Consider the following 23,319-nt stretch of genomic DNA (forward strand, 5'->3'; position numbering starts at 1 on the left):
GGTGGAAGCATTCGTGGTTCCTTGGAGAAATAATCCAGAGTTTGACCACGGAGGCTATGCCAGATCATACGGGGAATGTTAACCATATGCGAAATTCATCCCGAATTCTCTCTCTTAAATATGGACAGTTCTGTGTTCTAGAACACAGTGGTAGTCTGGGGAGATGGCTCAGTGGGTGAGAGGACTTGCTTTGAAAGCGCAGTGATCTGAGTTGTTCCCACATGAGAAGCTGGCGTGACCCTGTATGTGATCTAAGCATTGTGAGGGGCAAAGGCTGGAGGACGGCTGGGTCTTAGTCACCACCAGCCTAGCTTCAGGTGCAGTGAAAGACTGCTTCAAAGAAGTGGGCTGAGAGGGCTGGAGCAGGACACCTGATGTCATCCACGTCCTCTGCTTACTGGTTTGTTCCTCATGGCTTGCTCAGCCTGCTTTCTTATAGAACCCAGGACAACCAGCCCAGGAGTGGCCCCACTCACAATGGGATAGGCCCTCCCCCATCAATTACTAATTAAGAAAATGCCATACAGTCAGGTCTTATGGAGGCACTTTCTCATTTGAGGTTCCTCTTTTCAGGTAACTTTAGCTTGTGTCCAATCAGCACACAGGCTCTCCTCCTCTTTTCACACCTTCACAGATCTTCCTGAAATGTGATGTCTAATGGTTTCTCAAAATTTCCTCCATTATGTGGGATGTCCTTCTGTATATGTGTTGTTTTTTATTGGTTGATGAATAAAGCTCTTTAGGCCAATGGCTTGGCAGAGTAAAGCCAGGCAGGAAATTTGAACAGAGATAGATAGATAGATAGATAGATAGATAGATAGATAGATAGATAGATAGATAGATAGATAGATAGTGTGTGTGTGTGTGTAGGCAGAGTCAAAGAGATGCCATGTAGCTGCTGAAGGAGAAAGACGCTGGAAACTTACCGGTAGGTCACAGCCTCATAGAGATACACAGTTAATAGAAATGGGTTAATTTAAGATCTAAGAGCTAGCTAGACATACACCTGAGTCATTGGCCAAGCAGTGTTGCAGTTGATATAGTTTTGTGTGATTATTCAGGTCTGGGTGGCTAGGAAACAAATGAGCAGCCTCCATTTACATCTTCACTTTGAGAAGTAACTTTACAATCAAAGAGCCAGATAGGAGCAGCCTTGGGACTGCAGAGGCTGTAAAATCAGTAAAAAGCTATGTGGGCGCTGGGAAAGTGGCAATTGTACACAAGGAGGAGGACCCACGTTCCACCCCTAAGGACACAGGTAGGGGTGGGGGAGCAAAGCTAGGTGTAGCTGGGAGGAGCAGGCCGGTGGAATCCTGAAGGCTCCTGATTGGCCAGTCTAGCCAAATCGTGAGTTTCCAGTCAGTAAGGGACTTTTCTTTTTTTCAAAAAACTGAAGGGTAGACTTGGTCTGAGGAATCACACCGGATGCTGTGCTATGGTCTCCACCGGCCCCCACAGGCACATTTATGCACAGAAGGGGCTGTGGTAAGATTTCCTCTCTTTCTGCACAATCAATGTAGAGGCTCCCCTGTTGTCAAGGCAGGGACAGACACAGGGACCATGGTGTGCACATACCTTCTCTCTGAGGGTTCTCGGCCCCGGGCCTGTGGGTGGCGGCTCCCTCGCACCACTGTGGGGCCTGGGCGGCTGGCATCGGAGCCAGCCGGGACACGTTGCTCCTCACGATTTCGATGCAGTGGTACTGAGGTGCGTACGGCTGACACGACATGGCCAGTGAAGGACAGCGTAGGGCCACCGGGTCGCGAACTTCCACGACTGCGGTAGGAGCTGGGCAAGCAGGGCCGCGTCTGCTCCATCACACCGCCACTGCAGCTGCGCGAACAGGCAGACCAGGGGCCCCAAGAGCCCCAGACTCCTGGAGAGCCACCACCATTGTCCTCTGGGGTTCCCTCTGCCACGGCCATCCGTTGTGGGACCTGCAGAGACAGAGGATGTTTAGGGACCTGAACCTGAGACACTTGGCACAGGGTTAGTTTCTCCCCTGAATCCATGAAGACAAGGGTACAATTAAGATTCAAAACAGAATGCATATAATTCAGCCTGGGTCACAATCTATACTAATTTAGTCCTAAGAGACAACTAAAGTGCGCAGGAACCAGGAGAGTCACAGTGCAGGCTGGCTTTGAGCACTGTGATGACTAATCTTTATTATTAACTTGACTGGATTTAGAATCACCATGGGAATACACTTCTGGGTTTATCTGTGAGAGTTTCTCTAGATTAAGATACAGTAGGAAGACCCACCTTATGCAAGGATAGCACTATGCCATAGCCTGGGGTCGCTGACAAAACCCAGAAAGCAGGCTGGGTAGCAGCATTGATCCCGCTCTGCTTTCTGACTACACCTACGACACAGCCAGTTTCCTCCTCTCCACCAAGGTAGGCTACACCCTCAAACCATGAGCCAAAGAAACTTTTCATGAAGTTGCTTTAATGGGCGATTTGTCCCAGCCATGAGGGAGGTAGCTAATATGTGAGTTGTGATCTCAAAGAGCAGGTATGGAGTCTTCAGGAGTCCCGCTCTTCAACTTCCAGCCAGATGCCTCCCTCCAAACCAGAAGACCTGGACTCCCTTTAGCTGCAGGGAAATTGTCCTGTCTCCCTGCAGGGAAAGCAATGGCTGGAACAGTTTGGAGGCTGTGCCCCAGAGCCAGGCTGCCGGGACACACACACACACACACACACACACACACACACACCTACCACCTCCTCCTAAGCATGACTAGCAAGTTTCCGAGCCTCTGATGTCAGTATATTTGGTAAGAGAATGGTCCCAGTGCCTTCTAGGTTGTAAGTGAGGTTGTCTGTGCACAGGGACGTTTGGCAGTAAGAACGTGTTAGCAAGCAGCCATGACCATTTTCCTGCTTCCATACACACCAGAAGTGGGAAACATGGCAGCGTGCAAGCTCCAGCCAGAGCAATTCCACCCTCTGTTGAGCTGGTCTTTCCAGAGACCTGCATGCTAGGCACTGAGCTAAAAGTCGCTCCAGAGAGGTTCCTCTGTTATGCAGACGTGAACTGAAGTTCCAAGAAAAACTGCTGCACACGTGTTAAAGGTCCTGCAAGGCTGACAGACGGACTTGAACTTCTGTGATTATGGAGAGCTGGAATGTTGCAATGCCAGACCCCAAATTACCTTGGGTTCCCTATTAGTCCCCTTAATAGACATTCTTGCTCGCCTTTGGATTTGACCTCACATCCTTGGGGCAAATCCTTTTCAGCTTCCATCTCAGGCTTATAGCAGAGACTTGGCTGTAACCCAGCTACTGATGCTCCCACCAATGCATTTTAAATTTACCTTATTTTTTTTCCTGTTACTATAAAAACATGACTAATGTTTAAACATCATATTTGTGATAACCTGAATCTGTTTTTCTGGACCATGGCCACTTACATTTGCCTACAGAATAAACTCTCTCTTTTTTCAACTGAAGAGAGAGCTATGTTTTCCCCTCAACACAGACACGTTCTGAGCACCAGCTATATACCTAGCTCAGAATCAGGCAGACTCCCCCTTCATTCCCTGCTGCTGGGATAAAACACCTGACCGGAAACAATTTCAGGGAGAATAGGCTTGTTTTAGGTCAAACTCCAGGGGCACAATTACAGGGAAGTGAGAACAGCAGGAATGTGAAGCAGCTAATCACATCATACCAATGCTCAAGAATGGAGAAAAAGGAATTAATGCAGGCACGTGTACACTACCAAGCTCACTTTCCCCATTTTTATACAGCCCAGGAACCAAACTCACTATAGCATCCTTCACTGTGGGTTGGGTCATCCCATAATCAGCTAATGTAATCAGGAAAACTCTCCTTAGGGTCAAAGACATCATGAGAAAGCTCACACAATCAACTAACCGGGCCTCATAGGGGCTTGCAGAGACTGAACCGACAACCAGGGAGCCTACATGAGACTGACCTAGGCACTCTGCATATGTGTTACAGGTATGTAGCTTGGTCCTCTTGTGGGACTCCTAACATCACGGACAGGGGCTGTCTCCAACTCTTTTACTGGCTTCTTGAACCTACTTATCCTGGGTTGCCTTGCCCAACCTTAATACATGGGGAAGTGCGTAGTCTTACCGTAAGTTGATATGCCATGTTTTATTGATACCCATAGGAGACCTGCCCTTTTCTGGATGGAGATGGAAGAGGAGGGGATTGTGGTATTGGGGGGGGGGGAGGAGAGAACGGGGGTGAGGGACTGGGAGGGCAGGATAAGAGAGGAGGCTGCCTCCAGGATGTAAAATAAATAGATGCATTTGAAAAAGAAGAAAGAAAACCCTCCTTGGACACGCCCACAGGCCGAGCTGACTCTTACAACTCTTCACTGAGACTTTTTTCCCAGAAGACCCCAGAGGGTGTCAAGCTAGCAAGCTAACCACATCAGGCCCTGGCGACAGAGAGGAACGCACCCACGTCCATACGAGTGGCGTAACCACAGCAGGTCATGCTGGCAATACACGATGAGAAGGCTCCTAGAACAGACTGGCTGCCTTGGCTGGGTGGAGGGAGTGGGAGGCCCGAGAAGGCCTTCCAGGGGAAACAAGGGTATCCCAGCAGAGCTGTGACTCCTAAGTGCCTACTGAACTCTAACTGTATGTACAACCTGAGCCTGTTTTTAATTTATTTATTTATATTTTTATGTCTGAGTGCTGTGCGCGTATGCCTGCAGGCTAGAAGAGGGCATCAGATCTCATTACAGATGGTTGTGAGCCACCATGTAGTTTGGGAATTGAACTCAGGACCCCTGGAAGAGCAGCCAGTGCTCTTACCCGCTGAGATATCTCTCCAGTCCCCACAGTTTGACTCTTGTGCCTATCCACCAATCTCCTTGCATGGAAGGGAAATGGAGGCTCAGAAATACCGTGTGGCTAGTCCCCAGTCACTGTACTGGATTCAGATGTAACCAGGTCTTAGAATATATAAGTTCTGGCACTTGCTCTCCTCCCAGCAGACATGCCCTTCCAAAGCATCCTCCTCAAATATCTTTCCTATCCTTGGAGCAAATCTATGGCTTTCTATAGAACACGGATTCTTTTCTACAAGCCACGGGCTTATATATGCAGTGCCAAGATGCCTAGAGATGGCCTTCATTCATTTGTGTTTGGAATGACCTTGGATTTTGCCAGTTCAAAGGTCTTATCTAATTGGTGAGGCAGTCCAAGGATTATCTGGAACAAACTTGACAAGGCTGACTCCCAGGATGCCACATGGTGTCACATGTGATGTCACCCATGAGTGATGGCACTAAGCCTGCCTCACAAGGTAGCTGTGAGAACTGGTCAGGAAACTGACTAACAACATGAGTAAATACTCCAGCTGTCCCCGTGGTCACTGAAACGCAGGGCTTAGCTCTTAAGTGGAGCTCTAGCCTCAGGTAATCAATCACCGTGAAGCTACTGACGTATAATCGGGGTCACTTTCATTTAACAAACTGTGGAGTTTCTCAGACCATCTTTATAGCTCACATTGGCTCCTGAAGGTTCTGGAAGTAACTCGAGCAGGATGGGATAAAAGCAGAGGAGTGAGGGGTTTGTCACGCTGAAGTCAGCTACCTCAGCTGGAACTGACGAACTGATTTAGGGAAGCTATGTCAGGAGAATCAAAGCAAGGGTAGAGGTGATGTGGGGTGATCCAGCTGCAGACAGGGACAAAGCAAGAATAAGACAGACATAAGAGGAGGCGGGTCTGGGTGATGACTGACAGCTGCTGACTAGAGGGCGGTGGTTCTGACCTCAGAGTCCATGAGCTCAGACCCACCGCACTGAGCGCCCAGAGAGAAGGGTTTTCTCCTGCTTATAAACACAGAACAAGGCAAAGACATAAGAGCTGGGGCCCAATGAAGCAGAGAAGACACAGCCCTGAGGAGAAGGCAATATAATCACCTAAGCAAAGAGTGCAGGGATGTGGTCAAAGCCACAGGGGCCTGAAACCTTCAGATGCTAAAGAAACACAAAAGGGGTCTCCACCTGGGGGTTGGGAAAAGCACACATAACTGGTAACATCTGGCCTGCGGAACGGTGAGGGAAGTCACCTCTGTTGTTTTATGCCATCAAATCCGTAGTGATTAGTTCAAATAAACAGAGCACTGGAGAGGCGGGACAAGGCAGGAAGGGATACCAGTGACTCTGACCGGAGCCTTCTCCCTGTAGAACACACGCACACTAAGTCATCTCCTCGGCAGGACAGAGGCAAGCTACCACCACCAGGTCATGTTTTCAGAGAAACTGAGGTTCCAAGAAACTGTGGGGTCAGGCTAGTGAGAGGCACAGAGCAGTCTGCAATCAGGTAAGCTCTCCATTTCCCTAGTCTCCTGGGCGTTCCCCTCTGCAAGATACCGCCACCCTGCCTGTACTGTCGGTGGAAAACAGAAGCAAAAGAAGGGGTAATTCCATGTGTATGGCTTTCCCGGCATAAGGATAGTTGGGGATAAGGGAACAAAGACAGGAAAGTGTTTCTGATGCCTGTGGGGATAGACACTCTCTGCCCCTTCCCAATTTCTCAGTAACAGATAACCAGTGTGCTTTCTGTAACATTCCACTAGACAGGCAGCTCCACAGGGGACCACTTCCCTCAACTAATCCCACCCTAATTTAGCATCCAGTTGCCAAATTGGGCAAGATCCTGGTGGGAAGGGAAAATGAAACCACATTCCATCCTATTCTACTGGCAGGAATTCTCAAATTTATAGTGTAATTCTACAGTGAGTGACCTGAAATTCCACAACTCCCCATCGTGAGAGCCCAGCCACACACTCCAGAGCTGGGTTTTAATAGGGCAGGCTACCTCCCACAGTTTATGCTAGCTATACGCAAACTATCACATAATATTACATATAGGTTACACACGCATATACAAGAACTGCTATCACATCATGATATGAAAAGAACAGACTGGAAACAATATGAAGAGACCAGACGCATTCTAAATAAGAGCCCAACTAGACGAAAAGTTCCCTTACTATAACGGAATATAATTTTTCTGTTAGAATGAGGCCAATATACATTTGTTAAAATAGTTTCTATAACATGCCACTTGTTGAAACACAAAACAAAAAGTAGGATAATATAAGAAATCTGTTCGCAGCTATCTCTTTTTAAGCATTAGGTCGAAGCATTCGAAAAACTTCCTCTTTGACCAGATCTGATCTACAATGCTGCAATTTCATATGCATTTTTTTTTTAACTTAGTATGACTTCAGAGTTATCTGACTTTGTTAACCAGAGGGCCAACTGGAAAATTTTTCCATGCCAAGCAGAGGGACAGGAATGAAAAGAGCAGAAACCACGGTGGCGCCAACACCCACCTGCCCAAGACTACCAGCTTCACACCACCAGCTGGCTGCCCCAGGGGATCATGGGGATCACAGGCAGCTGCAAGGCCAGACCTATTAGAATATGCTTAGCAATTACAGGAATAACAACCACCGGCTATTCAGTGCAGAACCCGGGCCAATCAAAGGACTGATTGCTTTAGTTGTATTATCTAACTGAACCCCCAGAACAGCTATTGTCTGTCCTTCCGCCCTGGAGAAATCAAACACGTTACAGTGTTAGCAAGCAGAAAGCCAGGAAAGGTCCTGTGGCGATTCCAGTCATGTCTGGTCTCACCTGAGGGGTGGTGTGCACATTTGAGCAGAAGCTCATTAGACCTGGAGTGATTACTCTCAAATGACCTCGTTCCCTGAGACTGGTGGCTCCTAAGGAAAATTTCGGTAAAAATACTCAAATGATCAGAAAAGGAAAGCAGGAGCAAGCACACAGCAAACACCATCTCCACTGTGGAAGAGAGCAGCACACGGGCGCAAGGGCAGCAGTGGGCACTGGTGGCCACAGGAACGGCGGCGTCAGCACCTCTGGAAAAGGCACGAGCCCCCTCTGGAAGACCAGGGGAAAACCAGAGGGTGGCAACAGGAAGGGCAAAGGGGAGGGACGACAGGCACATCCTCATATGCTGAAACTGATCAACACAACCCAGAGGCTGACTTGCATGGGATGCACTTCTGTGGCGCTCATTCCCACTTGGCATCAGTCACTGAACAATAGCGTGGTCTAGCGACTGAAGCTTCGAAAATGGTGGATCTTTGAAGCCACTTCATCAGGGTTGTTGGGTGACTAAGCGACACTTCCACCTAGCAGGGGCAGGTAGCATGCTCCTATTTATTGGGAGGATGGATGGCGTTGGTCCAAAGTCTTACAGTGCTTCAGAAGCAGACCCAACCATAGATCAAAGCGGCACCCTCTCCACTTCACTGGATGTGAAGAGGAAGGGTAGGATAACAGTTAAAGAATGGTCACATTCGAAGTGCACATACCATATGGAGACCCTTCTCTGGAGAATATGTTGTGTCTCCCGTGGGGTGAGGGCTAGAGTCCAGGGAAAGATATATCAGACAAGATCCTACGGGCCTTTGGGGGTTCTCTTCCGCTTAAAAACTATGAGGTCACATTATAGGAGCTCTCTCTGTCTACCTCTGTACCTGCTTCCCCTACCCCGTGTCTTAGTTAGGGTTTCTATTGCTATGATGAAACACCATGACCCAAAGGCAAGTTGGGGAGCAAAGGGATTTTTAATTAGGCTTGCACTTCAGCATCGCTGTTCATCACTGAAGGAAGCCAGGACAGAAACTCAAATAGTGCAGGATCCTAGAGGCAGGAGCTGATGAAGAGGCCATGGAGGATGCTGCTTACTGGCTTGATCCCCATGCCTTGCTCAGCCTGCTTTCTTATAGAACCCAGGACCAGCAGCCAGGAAAGACAACACCCACCATGGGTTGGACCCTCCCCCATTGATCACTAATTGAGAAAATGTCTTACAGCTGGATCTCAAGGAGGAATTTTCTCAGCTGAGGCTCCTTCCTTTGATGACTCTAGCTTGTGTCAAGTTGGCACACAAGACCACCCAATTCAATGTGTGTGTGTATGTGTGTGTGTGTGTGTGTGTGTGTGTACACACGCATGTGTAAGGACGCACATATAGAGGCCAAAGGTCAACCTCAACCTTGGTGTTGTTCCTCACGATATCATCCACCTTGTTTCCTTGGTTTTGGGGGGATAGGATCTCTCACTGGTCTAGAATCCCCCAGTTTGGCTAGGATGTGCTGGCTAGCAAGCCCAGGGATCAATCTATTTCTGCCACCTTAGCACTGGGATAACGAAGACACTCTTTTTCTGTGCTTTTGGGGATAGAACTCAGGTCCTTGTGAGTACAAGGCAAGCACTTTAGTGACTGAACCATCTCCCAAGCACTATGAAACCTCTCTGAATACTCACTAAGGAGCCAGAGCACGGGGCTGGAAGGAAGGGGTGTCATTTAAAGACATGAGAAAAGTAGTCAATCATGTCCCGATTTAGCACAACAGTGGAGCTGTGATAATACCAAAGGAAACAGAAACTCCTCGAGTATTCTGGTTTGGGAGCTGAACTAATACTACATTTGGAAGGTTGCTTCATGCCAGTCAGAGACGTGTATAAATCTACATGCATGGGAAGACATGTGGATGTGAACCTGGTAGCCCTTTACTTTTGGCCTTTTAGGAAATCTGTCTCCGTGCGGCATAAAAGGCATTGGGAATGTATCCGGGGACCAGCTAGCTGAAGCCAAAGCAGATAGAGTAGACTAACTGGAATTGCTATCTCCTGACAAGTGACCAAGAGACCAATAGTTTTGGGTCCTCTGTTCTAGGATCTGCTCCCTTGGCCATCCATGCTCTGAGACCATTCCTGTAGTGGTATTACTCTCCATGGTACCCACACCCACATCCTACCTACATCCTAGACTCAGCCCAACCTGGCCTCCCTTGCGTTTGCTATTTCTGTGGCTTGCAGTGAAGAATTCTAGATGGTATTTAATGATGGCACATAAAATGTGGTAACCAACATGACGTAAAATGAATCAGGTCTGCCACTGGTACGGGACTTGGAGGAGAGAAAGCAGCTCTTGGGGACTGCCAAAAGAGACATGGTTGGCCACTGTGCCGATTTGTTTCTGTGAACTTCACACAAACCTAGACATATCTGGGAAGAAGAAATCTTAATGAGGAACTGCCTCCAAGATGGTCCTGTGGGCATGTCTGTGAGGGGTATTTTCTTGATTAATGACTCATGTAGAAGGGCCAAACCCACTATGGGTGGTGCCAACCCTGGTCAAGTAGTCCTGGGTGTTACATATTTTAACAACACAAACATCAACAAAGCAGGCTGAATAAGCCATGGGGTAGCAATCCAATAAGCAATATTCCTCTCACTCTCTGCTTCATTCAGTTCCTGTCTTAAACTCCTGTCCCCCAGTGATGAACTGTAATTCAGAAGTGTGAAACAAACTTCTTGCCCCCTACAGCACAGTTGTTAGTATTTTATCCCAGCATCAGAGAAGCAAACTAAGCCAAAAAAGGAGGCTCAACGTAGGAAAAGGCACTTGCCACTGAGTCTAACAACCCCGGTTCAATCCCTAAAGCCCACAAAATGGAAGCAGAAAACCAATTCCTGTTGTTCTCTGTCCTCCACGCATGTGCTGTGACATTAGACACACACACACACACACACACACACACACGGAGTGGTTGGTCTGTATTTGTCAGAAGCGGCAGTGAGAAAGAAGAAGCCCGGGCTGAGGAGTTGTATAGACAGTGGCTGTGGTTATGCCGGAGCGAGGAGGGAACAAAGCCAGGACACACTAAGGCTGAGTGAACGGGCGACTGCAGGGACAGACCATAGGTAGGCTTGGAGAACAGGAAATACCAGCTCTACCTCGGTCAGTTTATTTCATCATGGCCACCTCCTCCCCATTTTTGTTTTGAGATAGTGCCACTAGACAGCCTCACCTTGAACTATAAAGACACCATATAGCCGGCCTTGAACACACGAGCCTCAAGAGGGCTAGGTATTGGAATTTTGGCCATACACTACCACACCCACATTGTATAAGGGATAAATCCATAAGGCCAAATAAAAAGATGGCCAAATAAAATTAGGCTTCATGGTTCAACAAAACACCGTAATCATGAGCAATACAATGCAATAAACAGTCTTGTAATATAATATAAAGTAAAAAAATGCCAAATACAAACTTGAAATTACACCATGATTATACTAATGTAAAGGTTCTGTACGCCCATGAACAAAGTCTTGGAAGGGGATGTGGAAAAATGAAACCAGCTGACCTATTACCAAAGCTGAGTCTGGGAGTTTTCTTGTAATTTCAAAAATTTCAGCCATGGTTACAATACTGCTTGCTCAATAAATAAAAAATAAATAGATTAAAGAGGAAAAGATTCAGAACAGACTGTGTGGGGTGGGGAGGAAGAGGCACAGACTAAACCAAGGCGGACGATGGACTGCTCACAGAAAGCCCCGGACACTTCCCTCACCACCAGGAAGCCCCTGACTAGGCTTCACTCTGAATGTATTTGGTTTCGGCGCTAATTTGAAATCATGTCCCATTTCACTGGTTTCTAATTCTCTTGCTAAAAATGAAGCCTCCCATCTGTTCTTCATAGAAGAGGAGTCACATGCGAAAGTCTCTTACATTCTAAAGCCTTGTTCTAGAAGAGACATGAAAAGAAGAGGCTTGGGCACCCTAAAGCAAACACTAGGAAAAGACACTTTGGAGTTGGAGATCAGAGAACAGAATTTCAGAAAGCCGAGGGCAAAGGACAGCAGGATGACCAGCGGGCAGCTTAGCTAGGCCAGGTTTGACCGGGGACCCTGGACAGGGGACCTGGGAGAGAGAGACGCTCCAGTCCAGCCATGTTCACCGAGGACATCACTTATGGTCTTGTTCATTTGTTGGTTTTGTTTTTAAGTAGATGATTGGATCTCACATCATGATTGCCCATGCTGACACAACACAAGAGGGCTCAAATCTTATTTATCAGCATTTAACTTAATATTAATGCAAAATGAATATAAGAGCCTCAAAGAGGGTTATGAAGGTGGAATAGTCCCTTGCCACACATAGGGACCTGAGTTTGATACCCAGAACCCATGTAAAATCCAGGCATGACAACCAATTCACATCTGTAATCTCAGTGCTGGAAAGGCAGAGATAGGAGGATCACTGGAACTTGCTGGTCAGCCAGCCTAACCAAATTGGTGAGCATGAAGTTCAGTCTCAGAATATGAGGTAGTGAATGATTAAGGATGGCAACCAACACCTACCTCTGTTTCCACATGCATGTTTATCACATGTGCACATATACACACATACATAGAGACAGGAGATGGGGAGGAAAGAAGAGAGGAGGAAAGGGGATGGAAAGAGAGGGGGATGAAGGGAAGGAGGGAAGGAAGGAGGAAGGGGGAGAAAGAGAGAGAAAAAGAGGACAGAGAGAATGCACCTCAAAGATATAGAAGAATATAGCAAAATCCCTTGGCCTCGACTGGGTGAAAATCTCTCCGGTGGTTAATTATGCATATGAACGCACACTACAAAGGCATCTCAGGAGCAGACAGAAGAAATGCATTTACACAAAAATCCAAGCGAATGAGGAGAAGTGAATGGAGGCCAGGAGGAAGAACAGGAGGACAGACAGAGGAAGCTCTAGCTCTGTACAGTATGAGCTGTACAGAGGAAACCCTGACATGCTGCCAGTAGTGAGGCATCAAACAGGGGTCAAGTCGGGTGCGTTGAGACTGCTGTTCTATCTGTTGTGCTCTATTCTCTCTGTGCCCTCCAGTGGAGAATCTTGACAGCCACAATCTCAGGCCCTTCAACTCCACCACACTCACCCACACACATGCTATTGAACATGCTACCCTGAACCAGACACTAGAGAATCATGTCTACCCCTGTTCTTTCACTTCTAGTTCTGCGCTTGTCTCTCAAGAGTGACTCCTCAAGGTGACTTAAAACACAACCCACTTCACAAACTTAAACAAGAACCCCTCAGGGAGGAACCCAGGAAAGTGCTTCTTTAACCATCTCCCTGGTCTGGGAGAACTGCTGGCCACTGACCACACTCAGGCGGGACTCAAAGAGCGAAGTTTAAACTGAGCACGCTCCAGGCTTTGGATCTCGACCCTTTGTTGCTACTTTCTTCAACCTCAAATATTCCAGCCACGCTGTTTCATCAACCTTCAAACTTCTTAGCTCTATGTCTGCCACTCCCCAAGAAGCCAGTCCAGACTCTACGACACAAGACAGGAACACATTTGTGAGACCCCCACCTACCTAACATGGCATGTACGCCAGAAGACCTTTGGAAAATACTCTCTTGGGAAGGAGGTTGAGCCACAGAAAAATGAAAGATGGAAGGGCAGACTTGGAGAAAGCTATGGGTGGAGATGTTATCTTGTCGACCCAAGGCTGTTCCCGCGTACTGTGTGACTTGGGACTAGCATGTCTGTGGCTCTGACAGCCAGCCCTATAGGTCCAGCAAGCTGACTGCATTTGACTGGGACAGACATCCCTTCTGCGGTCACCAGACACTGGCTTTTCCTAGAAGAGTGTTTACATCCCTTGCCACTTATTAATCTGCCCCAAATATCCTGAGAGCAGCGGAGGCAGTCCTAGCCTATGCCTAGAACTCCCCTGCTGGCAAATAAGAGGCTCCAAGCAGATATCTTTCATTCCAAAAATGCAAAGGAAGGCTTGGATGTATTTCTGCTGAACTCAAAGGCAGGGATCATGCAAGCGATGCAATGAGGTAAATATTTGGATGTGATCCCTGTAACAGGAAACACTTCCCGCTTCTGAAACTGACCTGTCTCTTTCATCACCAGCCACATGGGAATTTTCTTCCCTTAGAACTAGTTCCTAACTCGGAGCATGTGCCTGGGTACCGAGCCCACCCCATGTTGCTGAGCACTGACTGGGAAGCAGAAGCAGATGTCACTGCGAAGGGCCTGGGTGTGTTCTCTGCCGTGGTGGTTAGCCCACGTGGCCTGATGTTCTCAATGGCAGCTGCCTATCTGCAAATTAAGTCAACCAAGATGGTGAAAATGACGAGCGATGCACAAACAAAGCATGCTGAGGGGCCAATTTGGTGGTGGCAACCTTTGAGCTGGAGAGTCTGTTGGGTAATCTGGCTACTCACATCTGGTCTAATGCTCAGCTGCTTGCTGCAACATCGTGAAGATCAGAAAGAGCCTCATAAGAAAGGCCTGTTGTGGGCCTGGCGAGATGGCTGCACTAAGTGCTCCTGAGCAAGCACAATGACCAGAGTTCAGAACCCCAGCCCCCACCAGCTGAAGGAGTAGGTGCCATAATCCCTAGCACTAGAAGTGGGGGAGATCCTTAGGGCTTGTTCGGCAGCCTGCCTAGCTGAATCAGTTCATTCCAGTTCAGTGTGAGATTCAATGTTGGTGTGCCCCCCCCGTCCCCGTGGGGGACACACACATACATACACACACACACACAGAGAGAGAGAGAGAGAGAGAGAGAGAGAGAGAGAGAGAGAGACATATGGAAAGCATTTTTCTGGACTTTTTGTCAACATCTGATTAAGAACTATTCACAGAGTAAATGCTCAATGAGAAAAGCAAACAGTTTGAAACCGGGTCCTCACCTAGATTCCTTGCTCAGACCCCTCCCACCACCTGCTCAGAACTCCCATGCCACCATAGCTTACTCTTGAAATTAAGCCCTATTTGTGTTACTATTTTGTTTAGCAGTGACCCCTAGTTTCTCATGTTCTAAAAGATTAAATCCAAATTAAATGATATTCTACTCCTTTTCAAATCTTCCCTCAACCAGGCAGTGGTGGTACACACCTTTAATCCCATCACTTGGAAGGAAGAGACAGGTAGATCTCTGTGAGTTCGAGGCCAGCCTGGTCTACAAGAGCGAGTCCTAGGACAGGCTTCTAAGCTACAGAGAAACCCTGTCTTGAAAAACCAAAAAAAAAAAAAAAAAAAAAAAAAACAACCCAAACTTCCCTCAGCCTTCCTTTCTAGCTCAACTCTATCACTGATTCACTGATTCCAACTCAACACACATGAAGTAGGGCATGCCCCTTCTCTTCTCTGGCCTTCATTTTGGGTGTCCTCTCAGCTCAAAGGCATTGCCCGCCCCCCATCTGTGAGCAGACATTTTCCATCCATGCCAAATGGTCCGTCTCCCATTTTTCAGAGTCATTATGCACACACATCCTTTGTCAAGCGCTTAACGCCTGGCACTAATTATCTTCAGAGCAATTATCTTCCCAGCAACACGGCAAGCTCCTCGAGGCAGATTATGATTTATTTTATCTTTGTAGTCAACACATTCTCTTTAATAAGATCTCAGGTGCAATCTGTCATCTTGTGGGCCCTAGGGAAATACTGAGTGGATGAATGGATAGGAAGGTGGATGGACTGAATGATGGGTGGGGAGTAGATGGGAGGATCTATGGATAGGTGGGTGGGTATATAAATAGAAGGGATGAATGTTGAGTGTACGGTGTATGTATGGACGGAAGTATGGATGTATGGATGGAAACTTACCAAGCTTGCTTATCTATGAAATGTCAAATACTTCCTTTCTCTGCTCAGTACTTGACTGAGGATCGAAGATGCCTCTACTGTTCCCCTTGCTCCCTCTGCCTAAATGATGGAAACTCACAATCCAAATGACAGTTCTGTTTCCAAAGCAAGTCCCTCAGGATCTGACCCCCAGCTCTGCTCGATAAACGAAACTTTCTCTCCCCTTGACTCTGGGACACCACATTGTCTTGGTTCTTCTCCCAAACTTCTGGTTACCTTTTCGTTGGCTTCTCTTCATTCTCTGCCCCCCCCAAGAGTTAGGGACCCATTCTTGTTCATCTACTCACCCCATCCAAATTGGGGGGAAATGCTGCCATTATAGCAATGAACTTTTTTGGTAATGTCTTCCGGGTGAACACATAGTCCCAACCGATCTCCCTCCTCCAGCTGGCCACAGATCCCAGCTCGTCCTATTCAGAAATAGTGCTAGACTCCATCTCTCCCCATCCTCTTAGCCCATAGCTTTAGTCAGCTCCCACTTCCACTTACATGCATCTGCCCTACAACCATCCCGCAATTGCATCCCTACTGTGAGAATCATTTCTGCAAGCCACAGCCTCCAAATCCCTGTGGGCTGGCCTCTCTGAGCATTTCCTGCATCTGGAACCAGATCCAACTACCCAGAGCCCTTATTCCTAGGCCTCCATCAATCCCTGTAGCTTCCTCAGCCAGCACATCCCGATTCCTAAGAGTTTACTCAACCACAGCAAGCCTTGAACAGCCAAGTCTCCTGTGCAGAAAGCTTCCTCCCCAAAGTTTATCTCACCTGGCAAATGCCTGCTCATCTTTAAGACGTACCAAACTCTGAGTTTCACACCCTCCTTGCCGACCACCCTAACCCTCAGGGGAGGACAGGTGCTCTCCCCTTTAGGTACCCACAGTGTTGTGAGCATACATCACTGTGTTCTACTATAATTTCTATTTTTGTGCACCAAAGCTCAGGTTGCTGGCCAAATTCAGTGACCAATTTCTCAGACTTATTGCTCTGACACAACCATAACCAAGTCTGTGATAAAATAAACACAGATATAAGAACAAATAAAAATAAACAATAGTAAGCAATTTGTGTGTATGTTTTGCTTGTGGGATGCAAATGCAAGGTGTGCAATGTAGAGGTCAGAGGTTAACTTTGGGTGTCAGTCCTTATGTGCCTTCTACCTTCTTTGAGACAGAGTCTCTCACTGGCCTAGAACTTTGACATAGAGCCAGGGTAGGGGGCCCACAGGATTCCAGAGACCCACCTGGCTCTATCTCCCATCATATCATCTATCACTGGGATCATGTTATGTACCACCATAATTCATGCTTGCTAAGCATGAAGATATTTGTCAACTGAGCTATCTCCCCAGCTCCAATATATTAATGTAGCAGATAGATAAACCTACAAAGTTACAATTGGATATAACCACAGGATGCATTTAGATCACTGACTTTGAACACGATGTAGCATCATTTAATTCTTTTTTCTTTTCGAAAATGACCACATTTTAAAGCACTGGCCCATTACTTTGAAGGATGATCGATAAGGTTAATCAAAGTCTACATGATGTTGAGTGGAGAAGCATCAATACTACTCCCACCGTATGTACTGCTGGTGAGTTGCCAGGGCAACGATCCATGTCCTCAGCAGGGCAAGATCTTTAGCGGCTGCGAGGCATAAACAACTTTAAACTCTTTCTCACTGAAATGAAGACATTCTGGAATTTTCGAAGATGACTGCATCTTCAAGCCATCATCAAAGTGAAAATGCTAAACTTAAAAACACTCAGCAGCCATTCCTGAAAGAAATATGGTAACTTGGGGTTATCAAAGCATTTTCTAACTCTATTATTTCCAAAATTCAGTTAACTGCTGTGAGACTCTTCCGATCACATCTAACAAAACATTAAATCTGTTTTCCTGTGGTTCAATGATGGTTCTGTGATTATTTTACTCACTTAAATTTTTATTCTATTTGTTTACCTTGTGCAGGGAGGCGTGGCTGCACGCATGCCAGGGTGTGTGTGGAAATCAGTCAGAAGACAACCTGTGGGCGTTTGTTCTCTTCTTCAACCACACAAGTTCAGGGGATCAAACTCAGGTAGTGAAGCTGAGGGGCCAGCACCATTACCCACAGAGCCCTCTAGCTGGCCACACTACTTTGGTTCTTGAAGAAAGAGAGGTAACTGGTACTTGTTAAATTTCTACCATGTGGCAAACATTTATTAACTCCACTTACTCCTCAGAGTTTCCCCTTCTTATCACTGGGACATTAATCTAAATGTCACCCCTCATAAGGGTTCCTAGAGCAATGAGTGCCAAACTAGCCAAAAGTGAGTACATGTAAGGGAACACACAATCACACACATACACAATCACACACACACACACCCATCACACGCATACATACTCACATACACAAAATGCACATACTGTTTATACATATAAACAGTCTCCCATAGACACACAAATAGAGTCGCAAACACATATACATTCATAGAAACACCTACACACATGCTCTCATACACATATGGTTACACAGTCACAAATGTACAATCACATAAAATCATACGCACAGAGTCACATACATGCACAATCACACCCATAGTCACACACATAAGCAGAGTCTCACACACAGCCACACCGTAGAGTCATACAAATAGTCATACATACACAAAATTACACTACTGTGTTTCTTTCCTCTCCTAATGTTCTGTACAGCCAGAAAGAAGTTGCTGGAATCCACCAAGGTCAGGCTGCTAGCAGACAGTATAGCCATAATTCAAACTCCAGTCTCCCAGCTCCTGCAGCCAAGAGCTGCCCACGGCCTGGAATGCTCAAACTCAGGTTGTATTGGTGTGCTAAAGGGCCCAGATATCCCAGAAGGAAGCATGTGGCATCTTCCTAAACTCTTAATTTCAACAAGTTTTTTTTCTGTCCTTAAACATTCTGAAAAGGGTTGACTATTTCCCCAGTGTTACTTACTTCTAATGTCAATCTAAGTAATAAAATTAATTGACAATTTAAAAATGTTATATTTTGAGACAGAATGCCACATTCTGATGATTGTCCAGATAGACCCCATAGGCCATGTGTGTGCACACATGCAAGTATGTGCCCATGCCACGGGCAGTGGGATGGAAGCCTTTTAAAAGTGCCTCGCTATCCTGGCCACAGCCCCAGGTGCTGATATTGAGATGAGCGAGCAAAGAGAGACGTAGCCAAACAGATGACCTCCCTCGACAGGATCTCAGGGTCATAAAGAAGATTCTATAAGCAGAAAGATAACAGGCTGTTGATAAGGGTATCACATGTGGGGTGTATGCAGCTCAATGGGAGATTGCCTGCTAAGCATGCAAAAGCCCCTGGGTTTGATCACCAGCACCACATTGGCTAGAGTGGTCGATAGGCATCTCCTCAGGGCAGCGCAACACAGGGCAGATTTGTCTTTCTGGAAAGGCTTAGGTATGGTCTTGCCTAAAAGAGAAACTCCCTGCAAAGTATTTCCATCTCGAGCATTCTATGCAGCCAAATTGGGAGCTCCCACCACTGCTTCTGGAATGAGCAAAGGAGCCGCTCTTAACATTCTCTGGCATGATCTGAGACTGTTGGCTCCAGATATTCGTGGAGAGGTAGCCCTGCTCACATTGTTTGTTGAGGTACAAGCCCACCCTCTAGCCACGCTGGTGGCACTAAGGAAGAACTCTTAGCCATCTGCTGGTTCACATGGGTCATGTGTGCGGCACAAGTGAGCCCTGAACTCCCCACAGAACACAGGCTTCCCCAAACATTTCAAGTCGCTCTGGCTCTGAACCAAGAATCCTGCTCAGAGCCAACCGCTCACAGCCCATTAAAAACCCCGTGCAAATGCAAACACTCTGTCCGTTAGACAGGGAGAAACTAGAACCACGTCTTGGGACGGAGCAAGTCATTGTTGAAACTAGACTAGGGGCTGGAGTCCCTGAAGAGGAAGCATCGCTGTGTTAGAAACCACAGCTATTTCCAAAGCACACAGTCAATGACATGGGAGACCAAAGGTGCCCTTGGAGGCAGTAAGCAGGCAACTGGTTCTGCTGTGTGCCAGACAGTTCCAGTCTGGGAAAGTGGGAGATACCTTAGGATTTCTAGTTGCTTGGCATCCAAGATTCAGTGTGTTTAACGGAAAGTAGTCTACATTGCTGGAGAAGCCAAAGATCCTAAAGGAGACTTTACTATGGCCATTCTTCTAAACCAATTTAATTTCTAACTTTATTCTAAATCTTATCTGTATAGCCACAGATAAATGTAGCTTTCACTTCTCATCAAAGAAGCTTTTTCTTTTTTTTTTAAAAGAAAAAGATGCACAGAGATGCACAACTGATCCAAAATGCAGGGAATAATTGACAGTGAGGTGCCTAGACCTCAATGAATTATCTACAGTGCCGCCCCTCCATCCAAGGCTCATGGGAAATCACAGAAGAGGGGTCATAAAGAATGTAGGGTCCAGAAGACCAGGATACCTGCTGCTAATAGTGTGTTCGAGATAGGAATGGGAAGCCATAGCCCATGCAATCTCGACAATATGGTTCCCTAAGCAATATCTGCATAATGATAAGACCAGCTGACAAGCCAGTGTGGATGGGGGAAGGCCCCATCCCAAGACGGAAAGCTATAGACAGTCAACGGCTACCAAGAAAGAGAGAATTAGTTTTCTCCAGGAGTTATCCCTGATGGGTTATCCAATCCCAAATGCTAACTCTAAATACATGTACTTATGAGCCATACTAGATTACAGAAAGAGTTGGGGGGTAGGGATGGAGTAATATATTATTATGGATGTAAATCAAGTTCTCGAAAAGGTAAAAAATTTAAATAAAAAAGAACGTGAACAAAGCAGTCATTCCAACCTGAGCCTGCAAAGTCAACATCACCCTTGTTTAGAAGCTGCTGCACTGATGGGCTGGTCACAGATACTGAAAGGACCAACTGAGGAGAGGCACCGTTATATAAGCCTCTGCTCATTGGCCCTGTCTTCTACCTCATAGAAAGTATTCTGTCTCCTCCTCCTATTCTCTCCCCATCTCCTCTTCTCTCCACCCCTCCCCTCCCCTCCCCTCACCTCCTCTCCTTCCTTTCCAGTTACTTGAGGCTATTGGTAATGACTTTGAGAGCTTAAAATTGGTTCTATTGAGACCTGGAGTCCAAACTAGATGTCACTCTTGAACTTCAACATGACGCTACACTGGGAATCATTAGGCACCAACTCAGAAGTGTTTCCCAGAATTTGATTCCCCAGATGAGTCTTCCAACTGTGACTGGATATAATAGAGCTGGTTAAAAACAAACAGTCACTATCACATGGTACTAGGCATAAAGAGATTCCAGAGGGAAACTGCTGAGAGGCCCGGAAGCAGCAGCTGCTTCCCGGGGTGCACACAGCTCCAGTGGAGTTTGCCACTCACAGGGCATCTCGGCTACAGTGGCCCTTGGTGGTGATCGTGGGCAAAGTATCAATGTTTCTGTTTCCTGCTCCTGTCCCCAGCAGCATCAACTTTCCAATAACACAATGTCGTTAAGTTTTACCAAACTCTACCTTGTGTCCATTAGAAATACTTCACTAAAATCCTCAAAGAGAGGAAAAAAAAAAAACCTTTGTAACACAAGTGTAAAATTCTATTTTCCTTTTAAAAAGATTTATTAAATATCATATATGTATACTGTTTATAGTATTTTTGCCCTCTCCTCCCTCCAACCCCCAACTCCCTCTCAAATTCATGATCTCTTTTTCTTTATTATTGTTATATATTATTATTGTTTTATGTGTGTATATATATGCATAAATATATAAATACAACTTGTTGAGTCCATTTAGTATATGTGTATGTTTTCAGGGCTGACTTTTTGGTAATGGATAACTAACTGGGGGTGCGGCTGACCCCTGGAAAAGACCAATTCTCCCTCTCTCAGCAGTCACTAGTTGCCTCCATTCATATTGGCATGTCAACTGGTATTGTCATTGTTCGGGCCTTGTTAAGACAGCCATAGTGTTGAGATTTTATGGGTGCAGCTTTCTTGTTATGTCTTGAGTATATCATCTTGAGGAAGAAATGGTAAACCATAAAAATCCAGAGAGTAAAGATCCAAAGAGAAAAGACTGCCAGAGAGTGGCTGGTGGGGAGGGGGAGTTTGCAAGCAAGGAGGCCAAGTTCCGCGTGGAATCTGCCTTGAATGTATCTTGGCACCAGCATAAAGGGCTTGGGAAGGCCACTTGCTTCTTGATCCATCACTGGTGGGTGTTGTTTGACATGAGCTGCTTTTCAACAAAGTGACTAATACAATCAGATGACAGGAATTCCCAGGGAATCTATGCATGTCAATTAAACTTGCTACTATGCTAGCTGATTAAACTTGATGCCCAAGTCAACTGTAAAGATGTTCAAACAAGGTTTGGCCAGCTGAGATTTTTAAAAAGAAAGAACTTCTTTCTCTCTGATTGATGAAATATGGAGCAGGGTCCTGTAATATCTGGGTTGCATGTAAAGTTGTATGTGAAGGGACCAGTTATCACATCAATAGATGGTGGGGTATCACTGAGAACAAGATCAATGAACACTACCTAGAGCAAATACCCTCCTTATCCAGGTTCTTGGGTCCCAGGGGTATCTAGCCAGCTACAAAGAGACAGACTATCAAGCTCCCTTTACTCACATGCACATACACACATGCACACACATGCACACATGTCAGCTTAGGTCTGTTTTAAGATTCGTTCCTGCGGCTTTCCAGAGCAAAAACTTGTCTTTCTCAACCCTCTGCTCCAGACACAAGGCCAGACACCTGGGGGCACTTTCGCTCAACCACATGGTGAGTTGAACTGAGCCCTCCTGAGTTCATGCAGAACACTGGCCTCAACTCTGAAATGCATGGCAATCCTGACCACCTACGAAGCAGATGCCCCACTGACTATACCAACTTAGGCTCCCTGGCCTCTCTGCATTCCCTCTTGTGACTTCTGCCGGACGCCCCTACCTTAACATGCTTTCTCTTTCTCATATTCCTGCATCCCAATGTCCACAGTCTGTTTCAAATGTAAACAGAGAAAACAGCATTGTTGACACCATCTTGTAACCTTTCTGAAACTCATCTCAATACCTTCACACCTGACCCCTCAGGATCACCTCCTCCTTGGGAAGGTTGGTATCCACAGGTAGTTCCGATGCTCTCCTGAAATCCGAGGCTCAAAACAGAGCCTTTACTTTTCCTTTCCAGTCTCCTTTCCCCTCAAACCCAAAAACCCACTCATCAAGTCTTCTTGGTTTCAATTTTATTATAACTCTCCTAGCTTGGGTCTCAGAATCCATAGTGAAAAGCCCCTCCTACTTCAGCCTGGGTCCAAATCCTGCTTCTGCCATTTATGAACTCTGACTCCATGGAAACTATTTGGCGTGAGTAAGTCTAGTTTGCATTACTGGTTAAGCATGTTCATCTTGTGGAGCTATTAAATATGGAAGATATTATACATGCATAGAATTCAACTCACAGCTCAAAAATTGATAACTATTATCAGCATTTTTACTCATTATTTTTTTATTGCTGAGGCAAAATGTGTGAGAAAATTAACTGAAAGGAAGATGAATTAGGCTCATAGTTTGAGAGGTTTAATCACAGTCACTTGGCTCTGCGTCTCTGGTTTTGAGGGGACGCAGACATCAGGAGAAGTGGATGGTGGAGTAAACGGAAAACCTCAAAGCAGCCAGGATGTGGAGTGAAAGCAAGGAGCCACGGACAAGGCACACCCCTGAAGGGCACGCTCCTAGGGAGCCCCACCTCCCAGTTTCCACCACCTCTAAATAATGCCACGTCTTATTTCTAC

At 46.4% G+C, this 23,319-nt stretch overlaps 1 protein-coding gene across 2 annotated transcripts in view; it reads right to left on the reverse strand.

Annotated features, from left to right (window-relative positions):
• Thsd4 (thrombospondin type 1 domain containing 4) overlaps window positions 1-23,319 on the reverse strand; it is a 567,279-nt gene that overhangs the window by 473,919 nt on the left and 70,041 nt on the right. For both annotated transcript variants that reach the window (XM_087905294.1, XM_087905295.1), the window contains exon 4: window positions 1,576-1,937. In XM_087905294.1, the coding sequence (XP_087761420.1) occupies window positions 1,576-1,937 (362 nt within the window). The remainder of the gene's footprint in view (window positions 1-1,575; window positions 1,938-23,319) is intronic.

This window comes from Myodes glareolus, chromosome 4 (assembly GCF_982192425.1).
Source record: "Myodes glareolus chromosome 4, mMyoGla1.1, whole genome shotgun sequence".
NCBI lineage: Eukaryota > Metazoa > Chordata > Mammalia > Rodentia > Cricetidae > Myodes > Myodes glareolus.